At 40.0% G+C, this 25,993-nt stretch overlaps 1 protein-coding gene across 4 annotated transcripts in view; it reads left to right on the top strand.

Annotated features, from left to right (window-relative positions):
* SGCZ (sarcoglycan zeta) overlaps positions 1-25,993 on the top strand; it is a 1,731,118-nt gene that overhangs the window by 957,624 nt on the left and 747,501 nt on the right. For 2 of the 4 annotated variants that reach the window (XM_073583597.1, XM_073583596.1), the window contains 2 exons: positions 23,884-23,989; positions 24,090-24,157. The exons of 1 other annotated variant lie outside the window; for it this stretch is intronic. In XM_073583597.1, the coding sequence (XP_073439698.1) occupies positions 24,131-24,157 (27 nt within the window). In that variant the 5' untranslated portion in view covers positions 23,884-23,989; positions 24,090-24,130. Of the gene's footprint in view, positions 1-23,883; positions 23,990-24,047; positions 24,158-25,993 lie in introns of those variants that run through there. One more of the 4 variants, XM_073583595.1, reaches the window with a different exon arrangement.

The following is a 25,993-nucleotide window of genomic DNA, read 5'->3' as shown; positions in this document are numbered from 1 at the left end:
TAAACCTATTAAATTATTAATTAGAATAAAAAAGACTTGTGGCCTTCCCCATTTCTGGTAATCAGCAAAGGTAAAGTAGACATCTGAGGACTGATATCAGGCTGGGAATATTCATAGATTTTGGCTCCTCCCCAACCTTAAAACACCAGCCCTCAGCCACCTCAGAATTGGCGCATCTCATTAGATTTGCCAATTCTGGTGCTTTCACTGGCTGTTCCAAATTGTTCTGGTGCATTGACAATCGGGGTAATGTTTTTTGTGGTTATTGTCAGCTGTATAATGTCAGCTGGCATCAAGCCCATGGGTTAGTAATGGAGAGGCATCTATCAGACATCCCAATTACTAACCCATTAATCCCCAAAAAGAAAATCACATGCAGAAAAAAATGCAATATTTGAATAAGGATTTCCTCACAATATTCCTTGTTAATGTATTAAAAAAAAAGTTTCCACTAAGGTCCTCTGATGTAGTTCATTGTTAGGCACTGGATTCCTGCAGCTGCACAGCAGGAATCCAGAGACTTGCATCCAGCGGTCTCCCATTTTCCACCGACCGCTCAGGAGTCTGCACAGTAATCTCGGCATCCCAGACGCTCTGCTCAGACCAGCTCTGTAGGACTGGTTGTTGCTGCCATCTCTGGGTCAGCAATAGCAACGCAGGCTGTCCTGCAGCAAGCCATTCCAGAGGCTAAGTCCTCTCATCGTGCTACTGGGTATTCTCATGAGATGATCTCTCTTTGGAGATTGGGAGTCACGTGCTCAGGTCCTTCTCCGGATCTGATTGGTCCATCTCAGAGATCTGGAAGGTCCCAGAAGCACACAGCTATAAAAGGCCCGCATGGCCTCTCAGCCATGCGCTAGTATAGACTCTAATTGCTATCTGTGTGAATGATGATGAATGCGTGTGCCTGCGAATGACTCATTAAGATCCCCTCCCTCTGATATTACATGCGTGGATAGGGACTTAGTCATAGAGTCAGCGCCAGTCAGTGGCGTGCTACGGGCCACAGTTCACATCTTACAGCACTAACGTCCAACAGTGCGCCCCCTCTTGGGAATTGTTGTGTGGCGGCTGGGTTGGTCGCTGCGCTGCAGTCAGAAGCACTTGATGGCGTCCGCGGTAGCGACACCGCACGCACGGTAGGTCTAGATGGACATTGACCCTGAGTCTTGGGCCTAGTCCTGTGACCGCATACCGTGTGTGCAAACCACTGAGACCTGTGAGGTCAACAGGCTCGGCATTTATGTTTATACTTTAGGCGTCTCCGTGAGATTAACAGAGCTCGCCAGCGCATATCGGGTGACGTATAATTCGTGTGTGCTATACCGCCATATAGCGCGTCTGCCATTATATAGCAGCAGTTTAACACCTCTGTACGGTGGACCCTGGGCGGTGAATGCACTTTCTGTTATTTAAAATTTAGTGCATTCCGCCGTCCCTAACAGTTCATAATCCTTAATTTCTCTGGCATCTGAGAAAGTAGTAAAACACTGCTATTGATAGCTATCGTGTAGTGAGGACAACTCTCATCAGAGCAGCAGGCTCAAAGCTGCACTCAGTGAGACCCATATCACATCCAACACCTCCTCCAGCTAGTGGCATGACACCATCTCTAAGTGGCACTGGACACATCATTGATTCAACACACTGACTGCTTTCTTTTTTCTCATGCAAGGCAAGACAGTGACAAAATTTTTTACTGCTCATCAGTGCAGCAAGCTCAAAGCTGCACTCAGTGAGACCCATGTCACATCCAACACCTCCTCCACATAGTGACATGACACCATCTCTAAGTGACACTGGACAAATCATTGATTCAACACACTGACTGCTTTCTTTTTTCTCATGCAAGGCAAGACAGTGACAAAATTTTTTACTGCTTGAAAGTCCAGGGAGCAGAGTCACATGGCAAAGACTTTCAGATATGCATCAAAAGGCAAATTGCCCACTGGCTGGCTCTCAGTGCTCTGCAACTTGGAATTGGAGCAATAATGCCTGGAACATTCTGGCTGCCTTACAGTCAGGAAAAATTACTCACACTTCATGCATGCCCCATATCCTGTATTTAATAGTGCAAGATTTCTTTAAAAATATACACACTGAAGAAAAGTGTCAGGACAATTTTAAAGGTTGTATGTGAAAAACTATGTCCTTCCTGGAGTGTAAGCGCAGCATTTGATTTGTGACATGCTAACTCACTGGAATTTAACAATGTATATACCTCAGCTTTTCTACGAAAAGCTTAAAACATTGACAGTCTACCTCCTGCAGCCATCAAAATGGAGTGTGGGTCACTCTAAGATCCCCTGAATAGGGATAATTTTTATCACTTTTATTTGGGAGGCCATTACTTCTTCACATCTAAACTATACACCTCTTTTGTCTCCCTAGTTAAAGGGATAATTTTTGGACAGCCGATGAAAACGCTATTGCTTCTTCCCGTTGCAAAGTGCAAAGCTCTTTATACTTCCCAGCATAGTTGTTTTACCCAAGCAACTGTAAATGCCATGACTTTTTCCATTTGCACCTCTTGTCTATGAAAACCAGAAATGAATGCTTCAGCCCAACAAAATGTTTATATAATTTAGGTAGTTGTAAATATCTAATGCTGCAGTGTGTGGTCAAATATGTTGTTGATTAACTCTGGTTACTGTCCATTTTTTCCCTAGCCAGATTAATTGAAGTCATTTATACACTCAGCCTATTTCACATGCATAAATGTTTTTCCTGTGTTTCGCAAAACGTTTAACCATAGTCTTTGACAAACAAAATTTATTTGTAAGCCATACTAAGAGTTTATACAATGGTCTGAACCAAGTTGTAACTGTTATGGCTATCTGGAATGGGTTAAAGCAGGGTTCCCCAACTCCAGTCCTCAAGGCCCACCAACAGATCATGTTTTCAGGATTTCCTTAGTATTACTCAGGTGATTAATTGCATCACCTGTGCAATACAAAGGAAATCCTGAAAACATGATCTGTTGGTGGGCCTTGAGGACTGGAGTTGGGGAACCCTTGGTTATAGGTTCAAGTGTGGATAATAAGTGAAAACAACATTATTATTCTAGAGTATGTGTCTCAGTTTCAGATTTTTACTCACTATTTTAGTTTTAAAATAATCTTACATGACTCGGTGCACTTAAATATAGGATACAAATTATTATTTAGAATAACGTAGGTTTAAAATTATGCTTAATAAAAAATAGCCTTTTTCGCTTTTTTTTGTCTCATCTCTTTGGATGTACATTTACTTATCAAATACATTTTTCTAAATTTAACATTTATCCATGGAGATCTTGATGTTTGCATTTTTTTCTCTAAAGTTTCAATGGATTTAAAGTTAATATGAGTATTAAAATGAACAAAGAAAATGTTGTGGCGTTTATTTTGATTAAGCTACCAGAAGAATTTTATGATGCTTTAAATTGTCAAAAGGTTTTCAAGTTATAACTGCACATTTTACTAAATGAAATACTAATAGAATGCAGACTCCATAGGAAAATGTTGTAGATTATAAATGATATAAATTATTTACTAATGGTTATAACTAGACATAAAGATAGTCAACAGCAGAATGTACCTTCTTTTTCTTTACTTTCAAAAAGAGTAAACTGCAGTATTATGGCTTTCTGCAAAAATAAGTTCTGAAGTCTGTGATATACAGAGTGCCTTTTTTATTTGTTTCCAAGATATACTTTTTTTCTTTAAATGTCTCATATGGTTACAACTGAAAATTCCTATACTGTATAAGACAAAATGAGCCAGAAATACATTACACTACTACACTACAGGGAGAATGGAGTCATGCTCATTGCAAAACTTCACATTGGCATCAGTGCAGCATCATTAGCATGCTTTAAATAGCCTGTCGTCATGTTTCTTATTTTAATTTAACCCTTTACCTCCGAGGGTGGTTTGCATGTTAATGACTGAGCCAATTTTTGCAATTCTGATCATTGTCACTTTATGATGTTATGATTCTGGAATGCTTCAATCTATCCCAGTGAGTCTGCAAATGTTTTTTTGTGACATATTGCACTTCATTGTACTTCATGATAGTGGTAAAATTTCTTTGAAATGACTTGCATTTATGGCTATGTGTGCACATTGTGTATTTGCTTGCAAGTTTCTGAATCTCTTGGCAGTAAAACGCAGTGGAAAATACCCACGTTTATGATACGTTTTTGGTGGGTTTTCACAGGCATTTTTTCATGCGTTTTTGTAAATCAATAGAGCTAAATAAAGATGTATTATTGAAATATATATATATATAATACCAAGCCCGAAGTTTAGTAATGAACAGGTGTCAGCCAGATGCCCTCATTAATGAAATGGTACATAAAGAGATAAATAAAGACACACACAGTAAAAAGACTATGTAGGAGCATTAACATAATTAACCTACATATGCTGTAGCAAAACAGCAACTGTCAGAAATCTGTTTATTTTTTAAAAAAATAAAAAAAATTGAGTGAGCGCCTGCATAATTTTCATAACCAGCAGAGGGAAAGCCGAATGTTGAGGGCTGATGTTAATATTGTGGGAAGGAGCCAATAGCCATAAAAGTTCCCAGGTGTGAGGAAAGGGAGAGTCAGTGGGCACCCAAGTCCACTAGCTGGAAACGCATGGACCAGGGATCGTCCCAACTAATGCCCACTCTCGTTAATGTGGACATAACGCTACTCAGGCAGCGCAGGGTGAGGTTAAAACAGTATGGCAATGCTTTATTGAACCACAAAACAAGCAGATAACACATGGAACAGTCCCATCAAAATTCACCAAGATGGTGCATATTACAAAGTCTCACCCTTTTGCTGACCTGCTGGGATAATGGCAGATGTTATGTCAGAACTTCCAGGGTCGCTACCCCACCTGTGGTACACACAGAGAGTGGAGGTAGCGACAAGGGTAGGGAGATGACATTACAGAGTCTCACCCTTCCGCTAACTCTTGTGATCTCTCATGGCAGCACAGTGAACACTGTGGGGGTGACTATCTCCTGTCAATGTGTCGCCAGAGGCTGGGTAGAGCAGTCCCATCTCATGATGCGACTATTCTATATGTAAAATCGCCATGGGACACTTGGTATTAAATGGACTATAGCTGACAGGGAGTACATGTTGGTTTAATATTTTTGATTGTTTGCAGGAGACATGGGTGACGGCGATTAGGTGTTCTGTGTGTATTTATTTTCTATGTGAATATGTATGTAAATATTTTCATTTTACATTACAATTGAACACAGGTGCTGGATTATGAGACTATTCTCCCATCATCGGCTCATGCGGTCTCTGTTGTATGGGACAAAAGACAGGTGGGAGTAGAAGTCCCATGAGATGATGCCAAAGTACAAACACTATGGGCTGTTTGTCACATGGGTACACACAGACAGACACAAACACAGATGCAGACAAATACAGACACACACAGACACAGGCAGACACAGACAGAAACAGACACAGACAGACCGGCATATATTCTCTGTTTCTGTTCACATACACATTCTCTGCTCACACACATATTCTCTGCCCAAACACTCTTGCCCCTTCTGACATAATTTCCTTTGACAATTTGCAGCGTTTTTGGTGTCAAATGAGCAGTAAATATGCAGCAAAGATGCAAACTTTTTACACCTGCATTTTTGCTGCAGATTTGACTGACTCAATTAAGTCAATGAGTCAAAAACGCTGATGAAATGCAGAAATAATTGACATGTTGCAGAAAATAAAATGCTGCAAATACGGACAGAAATTTACTGATCATGTGCACAACACTTCAGGATTGTCATTGATTTACCTTGCATAAGTAATCCATTGCATTTTTGGACCATTTATGGGTGTAAAAAATGCCATGAAAAAGTATCAAAAATGCATCTTGTACACATAGCCTAATTGTGACAAAAACAGAAATTTGGAAAATTTAGCAATTTTCAAACTTTGAATTTTCATGTCCTTAAATCACAGAGATATGTCACACAAAATAGTTAATAAATAACATTCCCACATGTCTACTTTACATCAGCACAATTTGTTTTTGTTAGGAAGTTATAAGGGTTAAAAGTTGACGAGGAATTTTTCATTTTTCCAACAAAATTTGCAAACCCATTTTTTTAGGGACCACATCACATTTGAAGTCTCTTTGAGGGGTATATATGAAAGAAGATACCCAAACGTGACACCATTATAAAAACTGCACCCCTCAAGGTACTCAAAACCACATTCAAGAAGGTTTTTTTAACCCTTAAGGTGCTTCACAGGAATTTTATTAAAAAAAATAACATTTTACTTTTTTCACAAAAAAATTTACTTCAAATCCAATTTTTTTATTTTTCGAAGGATAACATGAAAAAATTGACCCCAAAATTTGTTTAATTTCTCCTGCACATGTCGATACCCCATATGAGTCAGAAAACCATTATTTGGGTGCTCGGCAGAGCTCGGAAGGGAAGGAGCGCTATTTGACTTTTTGAATGCAAAATTTGCTGCAACAATTGGTGGATGCAGTGTCATGTTTGGAGAGCCTCTGATGTGCCTAATGTTACGACTGTGGCCGAGCAACATTGGGACACAGGCTGGACATCAGGACTCAGACAAGACATTGGGACTCAGAAAGGACATCGGAACTCATGCAGGACATTGGGACATCGGGACATCAGGACACAGGCTGGACATCAGGACACAGGCAGGACATCAAGACATCTGGACACAGGCTGGACAACAGGACATCAGGACACAGGCTGGACATCAGGGCATCAGGACACAGGCAGGACATTGGCACACAGGCATGGCAGCCCAGGTCACTGACTGGGACATGGATGGCACAGGACCAGGAACAACAGTGTGGCAGCTCAGATCATTGACAGAGACATGGACATCTCAAGTCCAGTACAACCGGTGTGGCAATTCAGGACATTGGCTGAGAAACGTATGGCACTGGACCAGAAACACTGGCTTGGCAGCTCAGGTCATCGGCTGAGACACAGACGGCACAGGACCAGGCTGAGGTGGTCGGGCTTCGGATATCAGACAGCAGTCACTAGACTCCGGACATCAGATACCATCTCCAGGCAGCGGTCATCAGGTTCCAAACTACAGTCATCAGGCTCTGGGCATCGGACCTATTAAGGAACTCAAGCGGGATGGTGCAAGCACTGCCGGTTTGGAGCGGGGCCGGACGGAGTTAGCACCGCATAGCAGGCTGAGCATAGCATAGTAAATGCTCAGCAAAGACACCAGACTCCATCTTTAAAAGATGAACCCAGGTTAGTTCACAGTCACTGGCTACAGGGTTTCAGACACAGAGGGACTTCAGGAACATAACATAGAGGACACAGTTCAGACAGGGTCAGGTACAGGAACTGATACAGGATCAAGGGTTCAGGCCTGAGAATTCAGCCCTCAAGGAGGCGGGAAACAAAACACAACAGAAATGGGCCTGGATATGCAACCTCCAGAAAAGGCAGATCTGAGGATGCAGCCCCCAGAGCAGGCGTAAAAACAGGACACAAACAGAACGGGTTCTGAGTACTCAGCCCCCAGAGCAGGTGGAAGAACAGGTATCAGCTGTCCCTGAACTGAACGCAGGCAGAACAGGAGCTGAACACCAAACACACATGGCAAGACTCAGAAACTTAATGCGAAGCTCTGGCAGCACCCAACAGGAAAGAGCACTTTGAAATAGGTGCTGCACCTCTGCAATAGGCTGGGGGAAAGCAACTCAGGTGCACACACTAGCCCTAATAAAAGCAGGGAAGGTGTGGCTGTGTGCACCATAAGCACAAACAGAAACCATTACAGCACAGTCTGCACAGGAACTGAGGCTTAGGGCACCTGGCAGCAACTGCAAGCCTGGAAACACGTGGAAAGTCATGCACCAGCTGCAGAGGACCTTGCAACCCATGAATAGCTTCCTCAGCGGCAGCCAGGGACTGCACATGCAGATGGTCATGCAGCAGAGCAAATATATCATAACACATGTGCAGCTACGCAGCAGAGCAGGGAACTGAGAAGCATCCAAACAGGTAACAGACAACAGTATCCCTGCTAGTTAGGGGGAGAGGAGCAAAGGATTAAAGCAGAGACATACAGAGTAACGCCGGAGAAACAAGGTACAAACCTACCGACGTTACACCTAATCAGTGAAAATCCCCCACAAGTGACACTATTTTGGAAACTAGACCCCTCAGGGAACTGATCTAGATATGTGGTGAGCACATTGAACCTTCAGGTGCTTCATAAAAGTTTATAATGCTGATCCGTAAAAATAAAAAAAGTCAAATTTTCCCCAAAAATATGTTTTCAGCACAAAATATTGCATTTTCATAAGGGCATCATAAGAAATTTCTCCTTACATTTTTTGGTGCAATTTTTGCATAAGTGAGGGCTGCAGAGCTCGGAAGGGAAGGAGTGCCATTTGACTTTTTGAACACAAAATTTGCCTGAACAATTTGTTGTGGATGCAATATCGCTTTTGAAGAGCCCCTGATGTGACTAAACAGTGAAAATCCCCCACAAGTGACACCATTTTGGAAACTAGACTCCTCACAGAATTTACTTAGATGTATGGTGAGCATAATGAACCTTCAGGTACTTCACAGAAGTTTATAATGTTGAGCCATAAAAATAAAAAAAAATAAAAAAATTTCCCCACAAATATGTTTTCAGCACAAAATATTGCATTTTTATAAGGGTAACAGGAGAAATTGCACTATACAATTTGTTGTACAATTTCTCCTTAGTATGCCAATGCCACATATGTAGAGGAATAGTACTTTTGAGGCATAGTCCATAGCTTAGAAAGGAACAGGCCCATTTTGGAGTTCAGATTTTGCTGGAATGGTTTGAGGGTGCCATGTCACATTGGGAGACCCCCTGAGGTGTAAGAACAACAGAAACTCCCCATATGTGAACTCATTTTACAAACTACACTCCTCAATGAATTCATCTAGGATTGTAGTGATCATTTTGACACCACATGTGCCTCACAGAGTTTTATACCACTGAGCAGTGAAGAAAGAATAAATTACATTTTTTCCTCTAAAATGTTGTTTTAGCTCCAAGTTTTTAATTTTTCTAAGGGCTAATAGAATTTTTTTTTAAAAACATACTGAGGTCCATATTTTCCTGAGTGCGCCAATACCCTACATGTAATTGGGAAATATTTTTCATGCAAAGTGCAATGCTTTGAAGGCAAGGAGTGCCAGATTTTCCTGTTATGGTTTGCAAGCACCATGACCCACTGGGAGAGCCCATGAAGTGCCAGAAAAGCAGAATCCCCCTAAGTGACCCCATTTTACAAACTACACCTCTCAATACATTCATATATGAGTGTAGTGATCATATTGACACCTTGGGTGTGTCACAGAATTTTATACCATTGGGCAGTGAAGACAAAATAATGACATTTTTAACACCAAAATTTTGCTTTAGACCCAGATTTTACATTTTCACAAAAGTGGGTAAAAATGACACCAAAATTTGTCCCACAATTTTTACTGAATGTGGAAGTACCTCATATGTGGCTGTACAACACTACTTAGCCATATGGAGAGATTCTGGAGGAACGGAACGCTAATTGCCTCCTGGAGCACAGATTTTCCTAGAACAGATTGCAGACTCAATATACAGAGCCCCTACTTGCTAGAAGAGCAGAATTCCCCCTCAAGTGACCCTATTTTGGGAAACTATACCTCTTGGGGAATTTATCTACAGGTGTAGTGATGATTTTTATTCCATGGGTATTTTCCAGAAACAAGCAGCAATGAATATTGCCAAGTGAAATTACCACACTGCCGTTGTAGTGACCAATATGCTGTAGTAACTAGTATGTTGCAGTCACCAATACGTTACACCCAGTCTGTGCTTCTGGAGGCATGCACCCGTAAATTAGGCGGGCTCTCATTGCTTCAGAAATGCCAAACGTGGATGCACTATGTGGATTAGGTGCACTATAGGGCTCAGAAGGGAGGGGGCATTTGGATTTGGGAGCAGAGAATTTTCTGAATTTCTTTTTGTGGGTGTGGACTGAGGAGCAATTTGGCTTTTCCGGAGCCTTTGTACTACCAGTAACGTGGAAGCCCCCTTTATTTCCAATAACAGATGGCGGACCTAAGCCAGGGCTTGCTTTTTTGTGAAATGAGTTCAAGCTTTTATTGGGAACATTTTACATAATGCTTTGGATCACATTTATCCGGCATTATACACTAACCACTTACTTTGGGGTTTCCATCTAAATCTCTGAGTGACGTGATTCAGATGAAACCCGAGGGATCCATTCACTACAATGAGGCAGCAGAGTTACTCTGGAATCCACCTGGCCTCTGTTTCAGCAGTGCACAAAACTGTGGCCGATGGCACTTTTATGCAATCCTAAAAAGACGGACACTGCCGGATCACAGGTCACATGGTGTCCACAGTGCCTCCATCTGCCTCATTATAGGGAATCTCCACCAGGGGTTCCATCTAAATTACGTATTTCAGAGATTAACATGAAAACCATGGTGTATGAGCTCAACGCAGAGTGCAGGATAAATGTGTGCCAAGCATTACTTCAATCTTTGGGAGGCAGAATGAAAAAATCAATAGCATGTGAAGAATTGGTTTTATTTAATTTTTACGCCATTCATCATACGGTATAAGTGATTAGGCAACTTTATTCTTTGGCTTGGTGCAACTTCAGTGATACCATATTTCTATCTGGTTTTTATGTTTGGTTGCCATCACACACTAAAAGACCCTTTTTATTGCAAAAAATTGTTTTTGTATCACCACATTTTGAGAGCTACAATTTTTCCTTATTTTGGCCCACAGAGTCATGTGAGGTCTTATTTTTTGCGGGACGAGACGCAGTTTTTATTGCTACCATTTTCAGGTGCATAACGTTTTTTGATTGCTTACTATTCTGATTTTTGTGGGGCAGAAGGAACATAAACAGCATTTCAGTAATTTATTTTTTTGGGGGGTTATGTTGTTCCATGTGGGGTAAAACTGATAAGGCAGTTTTATTCTTCATGTCAGTATGATTACAGCGGTACCTCATTTATATAGTTTTTCATGTTTCGGCACTTCTATACAGTAAAAGCTATTTTATAGAAAAAATAATTGTTTTTGCATTGCTTTATTCTGACAGCTATAACTTTACTATTTTTACACTAATGGAGCTGAATGACAGCTTGATTTTTACGGGCCAAAATGACATTTTCAGTGGTACCATGCTTATTTATATCTTTTTGGTCTCGTTTTATTCCAATTTTTGTTTGACATTATGATGATAAAGCATTGTTTTTTGTTTCATTTTGTATTTATTGTTTATGGTGTTCACCATAGGGGCTAACTAGTGTGAGGTTTTTAGATTGGGTCATTGCGGATGCAGTGATAATAAAAATTTGCAGTTTTATTGTTTTTTGTTTTTTCATTCAAAATTTTATTTAGAGATACAAAATGTTAATCGTCGGGATTCTCCCTCTGCGCAGGATGGATCCCAAGCATTTTCTGTTACTGTGGTATCCCTTTCTGGTCCAGCCACTGCTGCTCAGCACAGACATCGGTCCCAACATCTTGCTCAGGCTTGTGGTATACATTTGGTTACTGCTGGCTCTCCAGCATGGTAACCAGTGATATACAGGTGCAGCCTTGCACTCCGGAGTCTAAGTCCGGAGATCACCTTACTGAGCATGTCCGTGATGTGGGATCTTCTATTTGGTGGTCGGATGTTAGCTGCTCTGGTGAGGTGGAATCATAGAATCAGTGGCGGATTATAATGAGGTCAATTTGGGCAGTTGCCCCGGGCCCAGTGGGGTTAAGGGGCCCACAGCCCAGGCCAGTAAATTGCCCCATTATAATCCGCCACCGCGCAGGGCCGGATTATAGGCAGGGCAGGCGGGGCTTGAGCCCCGGGGCCCCCACCACAAGAGCTTCTAAGGGGGCCCCCACCACATTCCTGCTGGCTGCTGCAATGGCACTCCATCTTCTCCCCACCTAAAAGTGAGTGACCGTTGGGGCGGCATTATGTGCTCTGCTACCAGCAGCATCTACAAGTAGCGTGAACGCTGATGCTGCTGGTAGCATGCAAAGGCTTGTGATGAGATCACAGGAGGTAAGGTGTCAGGGCCCCCGATCATGTGACCCCTGTCTCCTCCCCTCCTGTGACCTCATCACAGGTCCTGTGCGCACAGCACAGAGCACTGAGAGCAGCCATGTATGTGGAGTGCGGCTCTGCGGGTGGAGGTAGGTGCTGGAGGCCCCATTATTCTCTATGTGGAGTGCGGCTCTGCGGGTGGAGGTCGGTGCTGGAGGCTCCATTATTCTCTATGTGGAGTGCGGCTCTGCGGGTGGAGGTCAGTGCTGGAGGCCCCATTATTCTCTATGTGGAGTGCGGCTCTGCGGGTGGAGGTCGGTGCTGGAGGCCCCATTATTCTCTATGTGGAGTGCGGCTCTGCGGGTGGAGGTCGGTGCTGGAGGCTCCATTATTCTCTATGTGGAGTGCGGCTCTGTGGGTGGAGGTCGGTGCTGGAGGCCCCATTATTCTCTATGTGGAGTGTGGCTCTGTGGTTGGAGGTCGGTGCTGGAGGCCCCATTATTCTCTATGTGGAGTGCGGCTCTGCGGGTGGAGGTAGGTGCTGGAGGCCCCATTATTCTCTATGTGGAGTGCGGCTCTGCGGGTGGAGGTCGGTGCTGGAGGCTCCATTATTCTCTATGTGGAGTGTGGCTCTGCGGGTGGAGGTCGGTGCGGGAGGCCCCATTATTCTCTATGTGGAGTGCGGCTCTGCGGGTGGAGGTCGGTGCTGGAGGCTCCATTATTCTCTATGTGGAGTGCGGCTCTGCGGGTGGAGGTCGGTGCTGGAGGCTCCATTATTCTCTATGTGGAGTGTGACTCTGCGGGTGGAGGTCGGTGCTGGAGGCTCCATTATTCTCTATGTGGAGTGCGGCTCTGCGGGTGGAGGTCGGTCCTGGAGGCTCCATTATTCTCTATGTGGAGTGTGGCTCTGCGGGTGGAGGTCGGTGCTGGAGGCCCCATTATTCTCTATGTGGAGTGTGGCTCTGCGGGTGGAGGTCAGTGCTGGAGGCTCCATTATTCTCTATGTGGAGTGAGGCTCTGCAGGTGGAAGTCGGTGCTGGAGGCTCCATTATTCTCTATGTGGAGTGTGGCTCTGCGGGTGGAGGTCGGTGCTGGAGAATCCATTATTCTCTATGTGTAGTGGGGCTCTGCAGGTGGAGGTCGGTGCTGGAGGCTCCATTATTCTCTATGTGGAGTGAGGCTCTGCGGGTGGAGGTCGGTGCTGGAGGCTCCATTATTCTCTATGTGGAGTGTGGCTCTGCGGGTGGAGGTCGGTGCTGGAGGCTCCATTATTCTCTATGGAGTGCGGCTCTGCGGGTGGAGGTCGGTGCTGGAGGCCCCATTATTCTCTATGTGGAGTGCGGCTCTGCGGGTGGAGGACGGTGCTGGAGGCCCCATTATTCTCTATGTAGAGTGTGGCTCTACGATTCGTGACCCCCGTCACGTGATGAGGGGGGCCCACAGAGTCTGAACTGCCCTGGGCCCTGGCTACCCTTAATCCACCCCTGCATAGAATCATAGAATTGTAGAGTTGGAAGGGACCTCCTGGGCCATCTGGTCCAACCCCTTGCTCAAAGCAGGGTTCGCTAAATCATCCCAGACAGATGTCTGTCCAGCCTCTGTTTGAAGACTTCTATTGAAGGAGAACTCACCAACTTTTGTGGCAGTCTGCTCCACTCATTGATCACTCTAACTATCAAAAAAGTTTTTCCTAATATCAAATCTGTGTCTCCTTCCATTCAGTTTCATCCCATTGCTTCTAGTCTTTCCTTGTGCAAATGAGAATAAAGATGATCCTACTACAATGTGACAGCCTTTGAGATATTTGTAGACAGCTATTAAGTCTCCTCTCAGTCTTCTCTTTTGCAGGCTAAACATTCCCAAATCCTGCAACCTTTCCTCATAAGACAGAGTTTGCAGACCAGTCACCATTCTGGTTGCTCTTTTCTGAACTTGCTCCAGTTTGTTGATGTCTTTTTCAAAATGTGGCACCCAAAATTGGACACAGTATTCCAGATGAGGTCTGACCAAAGAGGAGTAGAGGACAATAATGACTTCACGTGATCTAGACTGTATGCTTCTGTTAATACATCCTAGAATTGCATTTGCCATTTTTGCTGCTACATCACACTGTTGACTCATATTTAGTCTGTGATCTATTAGTATACCCAAGTCTTTTTCACATGTGCTGTTGCTTAGCCCTATTCCTCCCATTCTGTATATGCTTTTTAATTTTTATTGCCCAGATGTAGTACTTTGCATTTTTCCCTGTTAAAAACCATTCCGTTAGTTGCTGCCCACTGCTCCAGTTTATTTATATCTCTTGTATCCTATCTCTCTTCCCTAGTATTATCTATCCCTCCAAGCTTTTTGTCATCAGCAAATTTAATCAGTTTACCCTCAATTTCTTCATCTAAATCATTGATAAAGATGTTGAACAATACAGGGCCCAGGACAGAGCCCTCTGGTACCCCCCTTGAGACGTTCTTCCAACTGGATGAGCAGCCATTTACGACCACTCTTTGGGTTCGATCACTAAGCCAGTTATGAATCCACCTAACAGTTGCCTTGTCCATTCCATACTTAGTCATTTTTTCAATAAGGATTGTGTGAGATACTTTGTCAAATGCTTTGCTGAAGGCAAGATATACTATATCTACATCATTTCCCTGATTCACCCAATCAGTGATTCTGTCATAGAAGGAAATTAAGTTAGTCTGACATGACTTATTAGTTACAAACCCATGCTGACTCTGTTTAATCACTTCATTCTTATCTAGGTACGTACATACATGTTGTTTAATAATTTGTTCAAAGGTCTTTCCTGGTATAGAAGTCAGACTCACCGGCCTATAGTTGCCTGGGTCCACCTTCTTCCCCTTTTTGAAGATAGGAACAACATTTGCCCTTCTCCAGTCTTCTGGGACTTCTCCTGTTCCAAGAATTTTCAAAGATTATGGAGAGGGGTTCAAAAATTTCTTCTGCTATCTCCTTCAGTACTCTGGGGTGTAATTCATCTGGACCTGGAGACTTGAATTCATTTAGGTTAGCTAAGTGTTTCCACACTATCTTTCTGTTTATAGATATCCTGGATTCTTCTATCCCCTTAATAGGAGAGTGAAGAACAGTTGATGTTACATTTCCTTTCTGAGAGAAAACAGATGCAAAATAGGAATTTAAAAGTTTGGCCTTCTCAACATCCTGGCTTACCATTTCATCATTTTCACCCTGTAAAAATCCTATAGTATCTTTGACTTTTCTTTTACTTTTGACATATCCCCAAAATCCTTTATTATTGCTTTTGACGTCTCTTGCAAGCCTCAATTCATTTTCAGCTTTAGCTAATCTGATTTGTGCCCTGCAGGTTCTGCAGACAGCAATATATTCTTCTTTAGATAAGCCTCCCTCTTTCCATTTTGTAAACATTTCTTTCTTCCTTTTTAGCATGTGCTTAAGTTCTGTGTTCATCCATTCTGGTTTCCTTAAATGCTTCCTATTCTTCCCTCTTTTCGGAATTGTTAACAATTGTGCTTTGAGAAATTCATTTTTCAAGATTTCCCATCCTTCCTATGCATTTTTGTCTTTAAGGATAATTATCCAGCCATTGGATCCCTCCAATTCTCTTTCTGAGTCCCTTAAAATCTGCCTTTCTGAAATCTAACCTTGACATCTGAGTCTTCACAGGTCTTCTCCTCTAGTTATCCAAAATTCTAAAATAGCATGGTTGCTACCTCCTAGGGTCCCAGGCACTTTTACCTCCTCAACCATTTCCTCCCTGTTTATAAGGATTAGATACAAGGTAGCAGATGCCCTTGTTTTCTCCCCTACCTCTTGGAAGATAAAGTTGTCAGCAAGAGAGGATAAGAATTTTCTTGACCTGTTAGTTTTGCCTGAGAGAGATTCCCAACAAATGTCTGGATAGTTGAAATCTTCCATGACAAATATGTCATAATTTTTGGAGAACTTGGCCATTTGATGCATAAAGAGTTCATCCATATCTTCAGCTTGCACAGGCGGCCTGTAGTAAATACCTACAATGGTGTCCTTTCCATTGTTCTGTCCTTGTATTCTTACCCAAACAGTTTCCACAGAACTCCCAGTCTCTGAAGCTTCAATCTTTGTGCAGATATAAGAGTTTCTAGCATACAATGCGACACCTCCTCCTCGTTTATCAAGTCTGTTTCTTGCAAATAAGTTGTATCCTTCTAGCCTTGTATTCCAATCATGTGTATTGTCCCACCAAGTTTCAGTGATTCCAATGACTTCCTGTGTTAGTAGTTCCAATTCTCTTTGTTTGTTGCCCATGCTTTGTGCATTAGTATAGAAACATTTTAGTTTGTGATTGGTTTCTCTTTCTCCAATATTTATATTATTTAGATTCTTTCCTCCCACTTCTAATAGCAGAATCCTCAACAGCATTTGTCAGGTGTATGGCTTTTTCTGGCCTTTTGCTTTTCTTCCCACATTGTTCTAGTTTTGCCTTCCTTCCCACATTGGGAAGCTCCGGATTGGGCTGCAGGTGATGTCTCGACCAGCTAGGCATGAGTGTTTGTGGTGGAGCCTAGCATATAAAAGGCTCTCAGTGGCGCATGTGGGCACGCTAGCGTCATTTATGTTTGGTGTGTGTTGGTGGATACTCTACCACTCTGTCTGCAAGTTTTTGTGTGTGTTTCTATGCTCTAATACTGTACACATTGGCAAGCAGCTAGCCCACCTATGTGGTTGCCCAAGTCTCTAGCCTACAACATGCTTAGGTTGCCGATCAGGCAAAAGTTCAGTAGTATCAGGACTGGGGTAACTAGCCACTTGGCTTAGCATCTCTTTCATTCTTGTGTGCGATTAGCACAGTTCAGTTACAGAGCAAGCTCAACCCTTAATTTGAGGAAGGCAACAGGGTATTGTACCTAGTGTTATAAGAGTTCTTTCTTTCGACTCAGCATCTGCTTCATTCATGTGTGTGGTTAACACAGTTTAGTTGCAGAGCAAGCCTAATCCACATGTTTATGTCCCTGTGACATGAACAGGGTTTAGCACTTAGCACACTTACTGCGGCACCTCTCAGTGAATTAACTGAGATTGGTACTCTGTCTTCCTATCACACTGTGTGGCACTAACACAGTGTGTTAAAGGTAACGCTTGCTGCTTTTTTCTGTCATCATTCATACTAGCAGCAGGTAACATCTCTGAACAGTGGACCCTGGGTTGCGATTGCACTTTATTTATATTTTATTTAGTGCAATATGCCAACCCCAACACAATATCTTTTCATTTTTTTTTATTATTTTTTGACTTTTTTAAATATTTTTTCAGTTATTTTAATTTTTTTTACTTTTTTCTAACCTTTTTACATTGTCCCAATATGGGACAATCATTTTTTGTATGCTGATCGCTTCTACTACTGCGGCATCACCATGTTGCTGAAACTGTCAGCTCTGCAGTGACAGAAAAATTTGCTCATCATGCACTGGGCATGATCAGCAAGTTTGCTAGGTCTGGTGACCTGGATGTCGTCATTGTGACATAGAGTCACCATGACAACAATGGGGACCCTGCGTCATGCCGCGGGGTCTCTGATCCAAGGACAGAGGGGCTGTCAGCTCCCTTCTGGCTTCCGGAATGCTGTGATTGTATCCAATCACAGCATTTTGGGGGTAAAGTGCCGGGAGTGGTCAGCTGACACCTGGCTGCGATTTCCTGCACACCCCCTGTGTGCATGGGCGATCACTCAGACATAATATTCCATCCCTGGTCAAATAGTCCCAGGGCACATGGACAGAATATTATGTCCGATGTCAGAAAGGGGTTAAAAAAAATGCACCTATGATTCATTTAAACATATTTAAAATTACAAGTTGGCAATTTTCTGCCTTTGTATGATTTAGGGCTATGGCCAAATGATATGGGGTAGAACAGTTGAGGGGAATCTCCCTAGAACACTAAATAAAATAGGCATTCTCATCATTATGTTTTCCTATTTCATCTCGTTAGCAAGATTGGTTACTCATTTCTGTTCCATGATAGATAGAGACATCGAAGGCATATGTTACTTGCCCCACTGTCATATATTTACCTGTCTAGATATTCTTTATGGTACCATCAATGCATTATATTATAGTAAAGAGAACAGATTGATGAGTAAAGAATATATTGTCATTTTGAATCTTTAAAAAAGAGCAATCCACAACTAATTGACAGGCTATAGAAATGAAAAATGTCCTATGATTGGACATGTACTTTAATCGACAACACAGATAGCTAGGCAAGAGCTTGAAAGCTCCTCAAGTAATGATAATCAATACTTCTGAGCAGAATGTCCCACTGATTTGTATTCCAATACAGCATAACATAGTGGAGAAGATGTTTGGTGAACCCATTCCTTTTCTGAACTTCAGACAGAAAAAAAATCCCCATTTATGGTAAAAATTGCATTTAAAACTCGGCATTAGTTTTGAGCATGTATTTGTCAAAAATAACTAAACAGTACTGTAGCAATATTCTAAATCCAAACTTTATGCACAATCCAGTGATTCTTATAAAACTTACATCGGTTGTGCTATTAACAATTAGTTTAGTGAATTATACCTTTATAATCTTTGTAGGATTTTATGTAGCCATTAACACTAACTTCAAAAGGATATCACTAGGGATTAGCAAATTGCTTTGAGGAATCTAATTAAATAATTTGGATTGGCCAGATTTTTTACCAATTCAATTTATATCCAACTAGCTAAATAAAGGCAAAACTATACTTTTTTGATCGATGCACAAAAGTTAAAAAATATTTTTTTTTCTTGTCATTAAAGTTATCTTTGCTAGACAATCTTTGGCATCTTATGGTATGAGGTTGATTAGTGACACTTGCACAGACTAGGCCATGATGTACAAAATTTGTGGCACAAAATCTAAACATTGCAACCTAGTCAGATACTACAAAAGATGTTGAGTGCTGGAAGGCAGACTCTAGGCACTAGAAATAAGCACAGTGAAGACCGTTATACTGACCGAATCCAAGAAGATGATTGGACCAGAGTGTGGCTGCATCGGGTGGATGAGGGACAACTGAGTATATTTTTTATTTTTTCTAACATATGTTTATTCTACTTTGGGTTCTGGAGAGACCATAGTGCATAATGATGTACATTCATATTATATTGAATAAAGATAATTTTTTCAAATTAAGAACTGAATTTCCTGCCAAAATTTGTGCAGAATTCGAATATAGTGATTTACAGGTGGATGACATTAGAAGAGCTTTAACAAAGGTAAATAAAAGGAACAACTAATCTACATGTAGGGTTAAAAAATCATTTGTTCTGTCCAGTGGATACATTTATCTGTTAACGTTGTACTGATGAATGGATTTACTGTTTAACCCCCCTATTCTCACCAAAACCTACATGTACAATAAAGTGAAAACTAATTAACTGCATTACAATGTACTCATATGTTGTTGAAGGCCCGGTAATTTGTGCAAAATAATTTAAAAAAATGGTTTCTAGGTGTAGGTAAATGCCAACAAAAATCTCAAAGATACAATTTTTGTACTACCACTTTGTACTATAAAACTGTTTCATTATTTTTCCCATACAATGAGCACCATAAGGGAAGATAAAAAAGCCAGAATTGCTGTTGTAATACATTCCTCATAGAAAATAAATGTTATTGAATCAAATAAGCAATAAGCATTTTAGAGTAATATATTACCCAATGTGGAACCAAGATAAACTACAGCTCTTTGTGCAAAAACATTTTTCAGTTAAAAATTAGTAAAACAGAAAAATAAAGGCATATAAACTTGGAAATGCTGTAATCACAACCACCTGCAGAAGTTTACATGTCAATTATACTGCACTGTAAAATCATAAAAAATAACAATAAAAACAATTCCAGAAAATTTTTTGTTCATATCTTCTAATAAAAAATGTTAAAAATGTAATAAAAATTATTATGAATCCTAAAATGCTCCAAAGAGAGCTACAACATAAAAAATAACTTCTCTAAAAAAAAATCTCCTCACACAATTTTGTCAATAGAAAAATAAAAAAATTATGGGTCTCAGAATATGTAAAAAAATTCAAACTAGCAAATCAATAACTAAAGAAAAAAACAGACAAATTACTAATATAGATTTATCTTTAATGGTAATATTTTTTTGTGCAAAAGTAGGAAAACCTTCCAAAAGAATAAAATAATTTGGTATTTTTATCATTGTATTCACTGGCAGAGTGAAGTTGACATAGGGAATGATGTTAAAAAAATTCTAAATTTATTTTGGTTTATGCTGCTTGCAACATCCTTTAATATGACCAGTTGTCAGTGGGTCAGTAATGGTGTGGGGTGCAATTTCTTTGGAGGGCCGCACGGTGTTGGGCTGGGTGCACAACCCCCATCTGTGGACATCAGGCACTCAGACCATCCTCATGGAGTCAGTTTCTAACCATCTGTGCAGACACATGCACATTTGTGGCCTGCTGGAAGTCATTTTGCAGGGCTCTGGAAGTCCTCCTCCTGTTCCTCCTTGCATAAAGGCTGAGGTAGCGATCCTGCTGCTGGGTTGTTGCTCTCCTATGACCCCTCCACATCTCTTGGTGTACTGGCCTGTCTCCTGGTAGTGCCTCCAGTCTCTGGACACTACGCTGACAGACACAGCAAACCTTCTTGCCACAGGTCGCATTGATGTGCCATACTGGATGAACTGCACTACCTGAGCCACTTGTGTGGGTTTTAGAGTCCATCTCATGCTATCATGAGAGGGAAAGCACAACAAACATTCAAAAGTGACCAAAACATCAGCCAGAAAGCAATGGTACTGAGATGTGGTCTGTGGTCCCCACCTGCAGAACCACTCCTTTATTGAAGGTGTCTTGATAATTGACAATAGTTTCCATCTGTTGTCTATTCCATTTGCACAACAGCATGTGAAATTGATTGTCAAACAGTGTTGCTTACTAAGTGAACAGTTTGATTTCACAGAAGTTTGATTTACTTGAAGTTAAATTCTATTTAAGTGTTCCTTTTATTTTTTTGAGCAGTGTATTTTATATCTGTTGCTGCATTTCTAAGAAAATATGACATTTAATTTGTGTTCAAATGAGATGTTAAAGGGAAGCTACCATCAGAAACTTAGCTATTACGTTTTTGTGTTACATGTATTTTTAAAAATACTTTGGCATTTCTTTTCTTATTTTAACATCATGATCTTTATTAAGAAATTATTAATCTTGCAATTTTCACATAGATCACTGGGGCATTTTAAACACTAATTTCTAGTCCACATTGGAAGAGCTTTTATCAAGGTTCCTTACCCTTATCAGCAGAGGCAGGAGAACAATGACAGGTAACACATCTATGCACAGCTGACAACAAAAGATCCACCATTAACAATAGACAATGTAACAGCTGATCTTGCTTCCCCTCCCCACACAATAACATTTGCAGAGTCTCATTAGATATTTCAATATCAAAAATCTGGCTAAGGTCTGACCATGTGTTGTTTTCTGAAATTAAAAGTAGTTATAATCTAAAAAAGCTTCTGTGGCCAGTATGAAAACTCCAATATTTCTATTTTTCATTTATTTATTTTTTTTGCGAATTTCAAACAGATTGTAGATTGTAAAAAAAAATCAAATATTTTTAAAAAATTACATTAACACAAAAATTGAATTGCAAACACTTTAGGCGTGACAAGGCTTTTCTTGAGTTTCTGCCTTTTTACTTGTATAGAACAAGGCTTTTTAGCTTGATTGATGGCTCACTGTCCATATGTCATCAAGAATAAGGCAAAGAAAATAGACAGTGAGCTATCAATAAAGCAAAAGAGGGTTGGGCCAGACAGGAAAACACCTGGGGAGGCAGAGGGTTAAGAACTGCATTGCCATACCCATAGAACTTTTGCCACATTTACAAATGAATTAATAGTGTTTTCTTGAGAAAACAGCAACAGATAGAATATATAAAAGGGTCAAAGGATTTAAATCAGATTTCTTTTTATAGAGTAACCATTGTTTTATTTTTTATTTCATAAATCAATAAAACACATTGAAATAATTTGGTTTGTAATAAAGCTTATCAGAAAAATCTGCTTCTTTCTCTGCCAGGACTGGTCATTCATTTTCAGAATTCTCATTTCTTGGATGGCAGCATGTGTATGTATTGTAGAAAAGTTGTAAAAAATAACACTAGTATTGGATTTAAGTTAATACTTTATTTGTGCTTTCACAGTAAACAGAGTGCAATTTGATAAAAAAAAATTCCTCCCTAAAAAGATACAATAAAATTTAATTATATGTACCCAAAAATGACAAACATATAACTTATTTTGCAAAAAAGCAAGCCATCATCTAATGACTATTTAGAAAGAAATGTTAAAAAGTCAAGGCTTCTGGATTGGACAATGAAAAGAGATGAAGGCCAGTCCAGATGGAGTTAAAACGCAGGTCTTATTTCACAGCATTAATTGCTCTTTGACAAATTAATATTATAAAATTAAAGTAGATATTTATTTTGTCATTGTTATTGTTTTTATCTGAGAATGGGCTTACCATTAGGATAGCATTGTGCATTAGCAAAAGGCAACTATCATTTTGAGCAGAAATATATATATATAATGTTTTCTAAACTATATTCTGTATGTGCAATGATATAATCTAAAATATCTGTTTTCTTAGTTCTCTATGTCTCATTAAAACACTATAGCGTGCAGTAACATTGTCATTAAAAATATATGTATATATATATGTTTTGTAAACAATAATATTCATTTGTTTTACATCATATTTTTAAAAAACATTTGCAATATTTTAACAATATTGGCAATTTTCTACATTGTCTTTTTAAATATAATTATCATGTAACTAACCAAACGTTAGATTTTATGGGCATAGACGTTCCCTTTCTCTGACCCTTTTAACATTTAATTTTGTGGCTTACAAGATGACTGGCAGTTATAGATTTGCTTTTCCCTTTTTTCCATTCCATTGAATACTATGTTAAGCACTTAAAGCAAATATGAAATGACATGTGACTTCTTTGCTTTAAACAAATTGTTTACCATGTAAAAGAATGATGCTCAAGTTAGACTTGAAAAAAGAAAATAACTTACTATTTAAAGAGGAAAGAACGAAAAGGGAGATAAAAGAAAGAGAATTTGGAATAATGAGATAACAGGCTTACCTCGGAAGAAAAAGCAGAATTAAATGAGACAAACAAGAATTTATGGATAATATGGAGAGATTGAATCTTTAAGCTGGTTATTTTACTTTTTTAATTTTAACAATTCGCTTAATTAAGTTATATTTTGAATACTTTCTATTAAAAACAAAAAGTCCAAAGATGGATAATATCACTTAAAATGTAATATTTAAGTTTCAATTATTGTCATAGTTTAATATTGATAGTATATATTACAAAAAGGCATCCAAAAATAACATATATGGAAAAATGTGCATATAGTTATGCAACAAAACCGATACAATTGTACTATGCACTGAAAACAATTTTATAGTATTTGACCACACACAGCTTTATTATGCATGATTTAGAAAAGCCAAATTTTTACATCTGACCAGTGAGGCGCCTTGTATATCAGTAGGAGCAGGAAAAATCTGCATTATTTATAAACTATATGGGAAATTACATTTGGAAGAAGCATTTTTACCAGCTGGAGATGCAATGGACTCCTAAATGTTCTGGCTATTATCCTCGGTGTGTCTCAGTTAATTCTGCATCTTTTAAAGCCTTGTTCTGTCTCATTTATTCTATTTCTCTGGTATTCTTCCACAACTTGGTTTCTTTTCTTCTTCTTTAAATAATAATATATTTTCTTTTCTAGGACACTGCAAAGAAACATCTGCACTCCATGACAAGGAACCAGTAAAGATGAAAATTGGGATTGTTAAAATATTTCCTTGCCTACCAATCTCATTAGATAAGTATATGTAAATATATTTCATCTTCTTTAATGTTCTGTTTATAAGTTTTAAAAATGTTTCTTTCATGAGCAATCAGTAGCTTTCTTTCCAATGTATTTTGTTTTAGAACAAGTTTCAGTTCCCGAATCTGCCAAAGCACCTGTGAAAATGAAAGCTGCAATTTTAATTCAAGATGTAAGGAAATCTTTCTGAATTATTGAATATTGTGTGCCAATGATATCAAGAAGAATGAGTGCAGTAGATAATTGACAAATGTGTGTGAATATAGCAAATCATAATTTTCTGTAGTATGAATTTCACTTACATTTCACTCATTCCACAATTTGATATAGTTTCTTACCACTATACAGAAATAGGTTCAATCTTAGTTGGGTTCAGATTGAAAATTGTATGCTTTTTTTTACCCATAAAAACAACCATTATTTATGGTGTCTATTTAAGTATATAGTTATATTATCAGTATGTCCATTTTTGACATTTGTATTATATCTGTATTTTACCTTCACAATCAATCAAAATAATGCAAAGCTTAACATTGTTTCATACGTAATCTTTGCAAAGGATCCATTAAATTCTTTTTGGAAAAAAAAGCTTCTCTGAGCTAGCTCATTAACTTACATTGGTCTGCATGTAATTAAACATGGGTGAACCCAAACAGTAAAAATTTGGCTTACATACTGAACACCTACTGTTCTGGCTTGGACATCAAACATTGACTTCACCAGGAAGTCTGTTCTACTGTTCATATTCAGCCTCCCAAACACCAGGTGTTTATTACTTCTGATTGGGTTAAAATCATTACCACCAGTCAGACGGTTCCAACAATGTCAAATGACAGCGTGAGCCTGCAGTTTTGATCGGAGATATAAAGTTTACCTCAGGTCACAGGCATGAGCTGATGGGACTACTGCTCCCATCAGCCTATGCCTGCTGCCATTAATAACAGTGAGAGCAGGAGCTGTTGAAGGGAGTATTCATTAGTCAATGCCTGTGCTCTAAATAACGTTTTTTTTAAATGGCGTGGGTTCCCCTGTATTTTTGACAACCAGCCACTCAAAACTGACAATTGTGGGCTGCAACCCTCAGCTATCTGCTTTAGTAAGATTGGTTATCACGAATAGAGCTTTCCCCACACTGTTATTTTTTAATTATTTTATTAAATAATTTAAAAAAACAAGTAGGGTCCCCCCATTTTTGACAAACAGCCTTGCTAAAGTAGACAGCTGGTACTGGTATTCTCAGGCTGGTAAGGGGACATTAATATTGGCCCCCAGACTAAAAACAACAGCCCACAGCTGCCCAAAGAATATGCATCTATTAGATGCATCAATTCTGGCACTATTACCAATTGACCTATGGCTGTGGCAAGTGGGGTTTATATTTATGGGTTGATGTCATGTTTGCATTGTCCAGTGACATCAAGCCAATGGCTTATTGGAGAGGTGTCTTTTCTGGATGGCTAAGGGCTGCTGTTTTTAGGCTGTGGGGGCCCAATATCAGTGGCCTCTTACCATCCTGAGAATACCAGCCCCCAACTGTCTGCTTTACCATGTCTCTTTGTCAAAAATGGGGGCATGCCACATCATTTTTTTAAATTATTTTATTAAATAAATAAATAAAATAGCCTAGGGACCCCTCTATTCTTGATAACCAACCTTACTGACACTAACAGCTGAGGGTTGCAGCCTGTAGCTGTCAGTTTTGACTGGTTGGTTTTCAAAAGTATAGGATAGCCCATGTAAATTTTTAAAATTATTTATTTAGAGAGCAGGCGCTGGATGATGGATACTCCCATCTGCCGCTCCTGCTCTTGCTGTTATTAGTGGCAGCAGGCATAAGCTGATGGGACCAGTAGTACCATTAGCCCATGCCAGTGACCAGAGGTAAACTTTAAACCTCTGATCACAGCTGCGGGCTCACACTGTCATTTAAAAGAGAGGGAACCGCAACTATCTGACCAATGGTAATAATTTTGCACATGATAGCATGGCAAACACTGGATGTTCGGGC

Source organism: Dendrobates tinctorius, unplaced genomic scaffold (genome assembly GCF_039654945.1).
Source record: "Dendrobates tinctorius isolate UK_male_01 unplaced genomic scaffold, ASM3965494v1 ptg000079l, whole genome shotgun sequence".
NCBI lineage: Eukaryota > Metazoa > Chordata > Amphibia > Anura > Dendrobatidae > Dendrobates > Dendrobates tinctorius.
The sequence above is the reverse complement of the archived record's forward strand: the minus strand, read 5'-3'. Positions and strand labels throughout refer to the sequence as shown.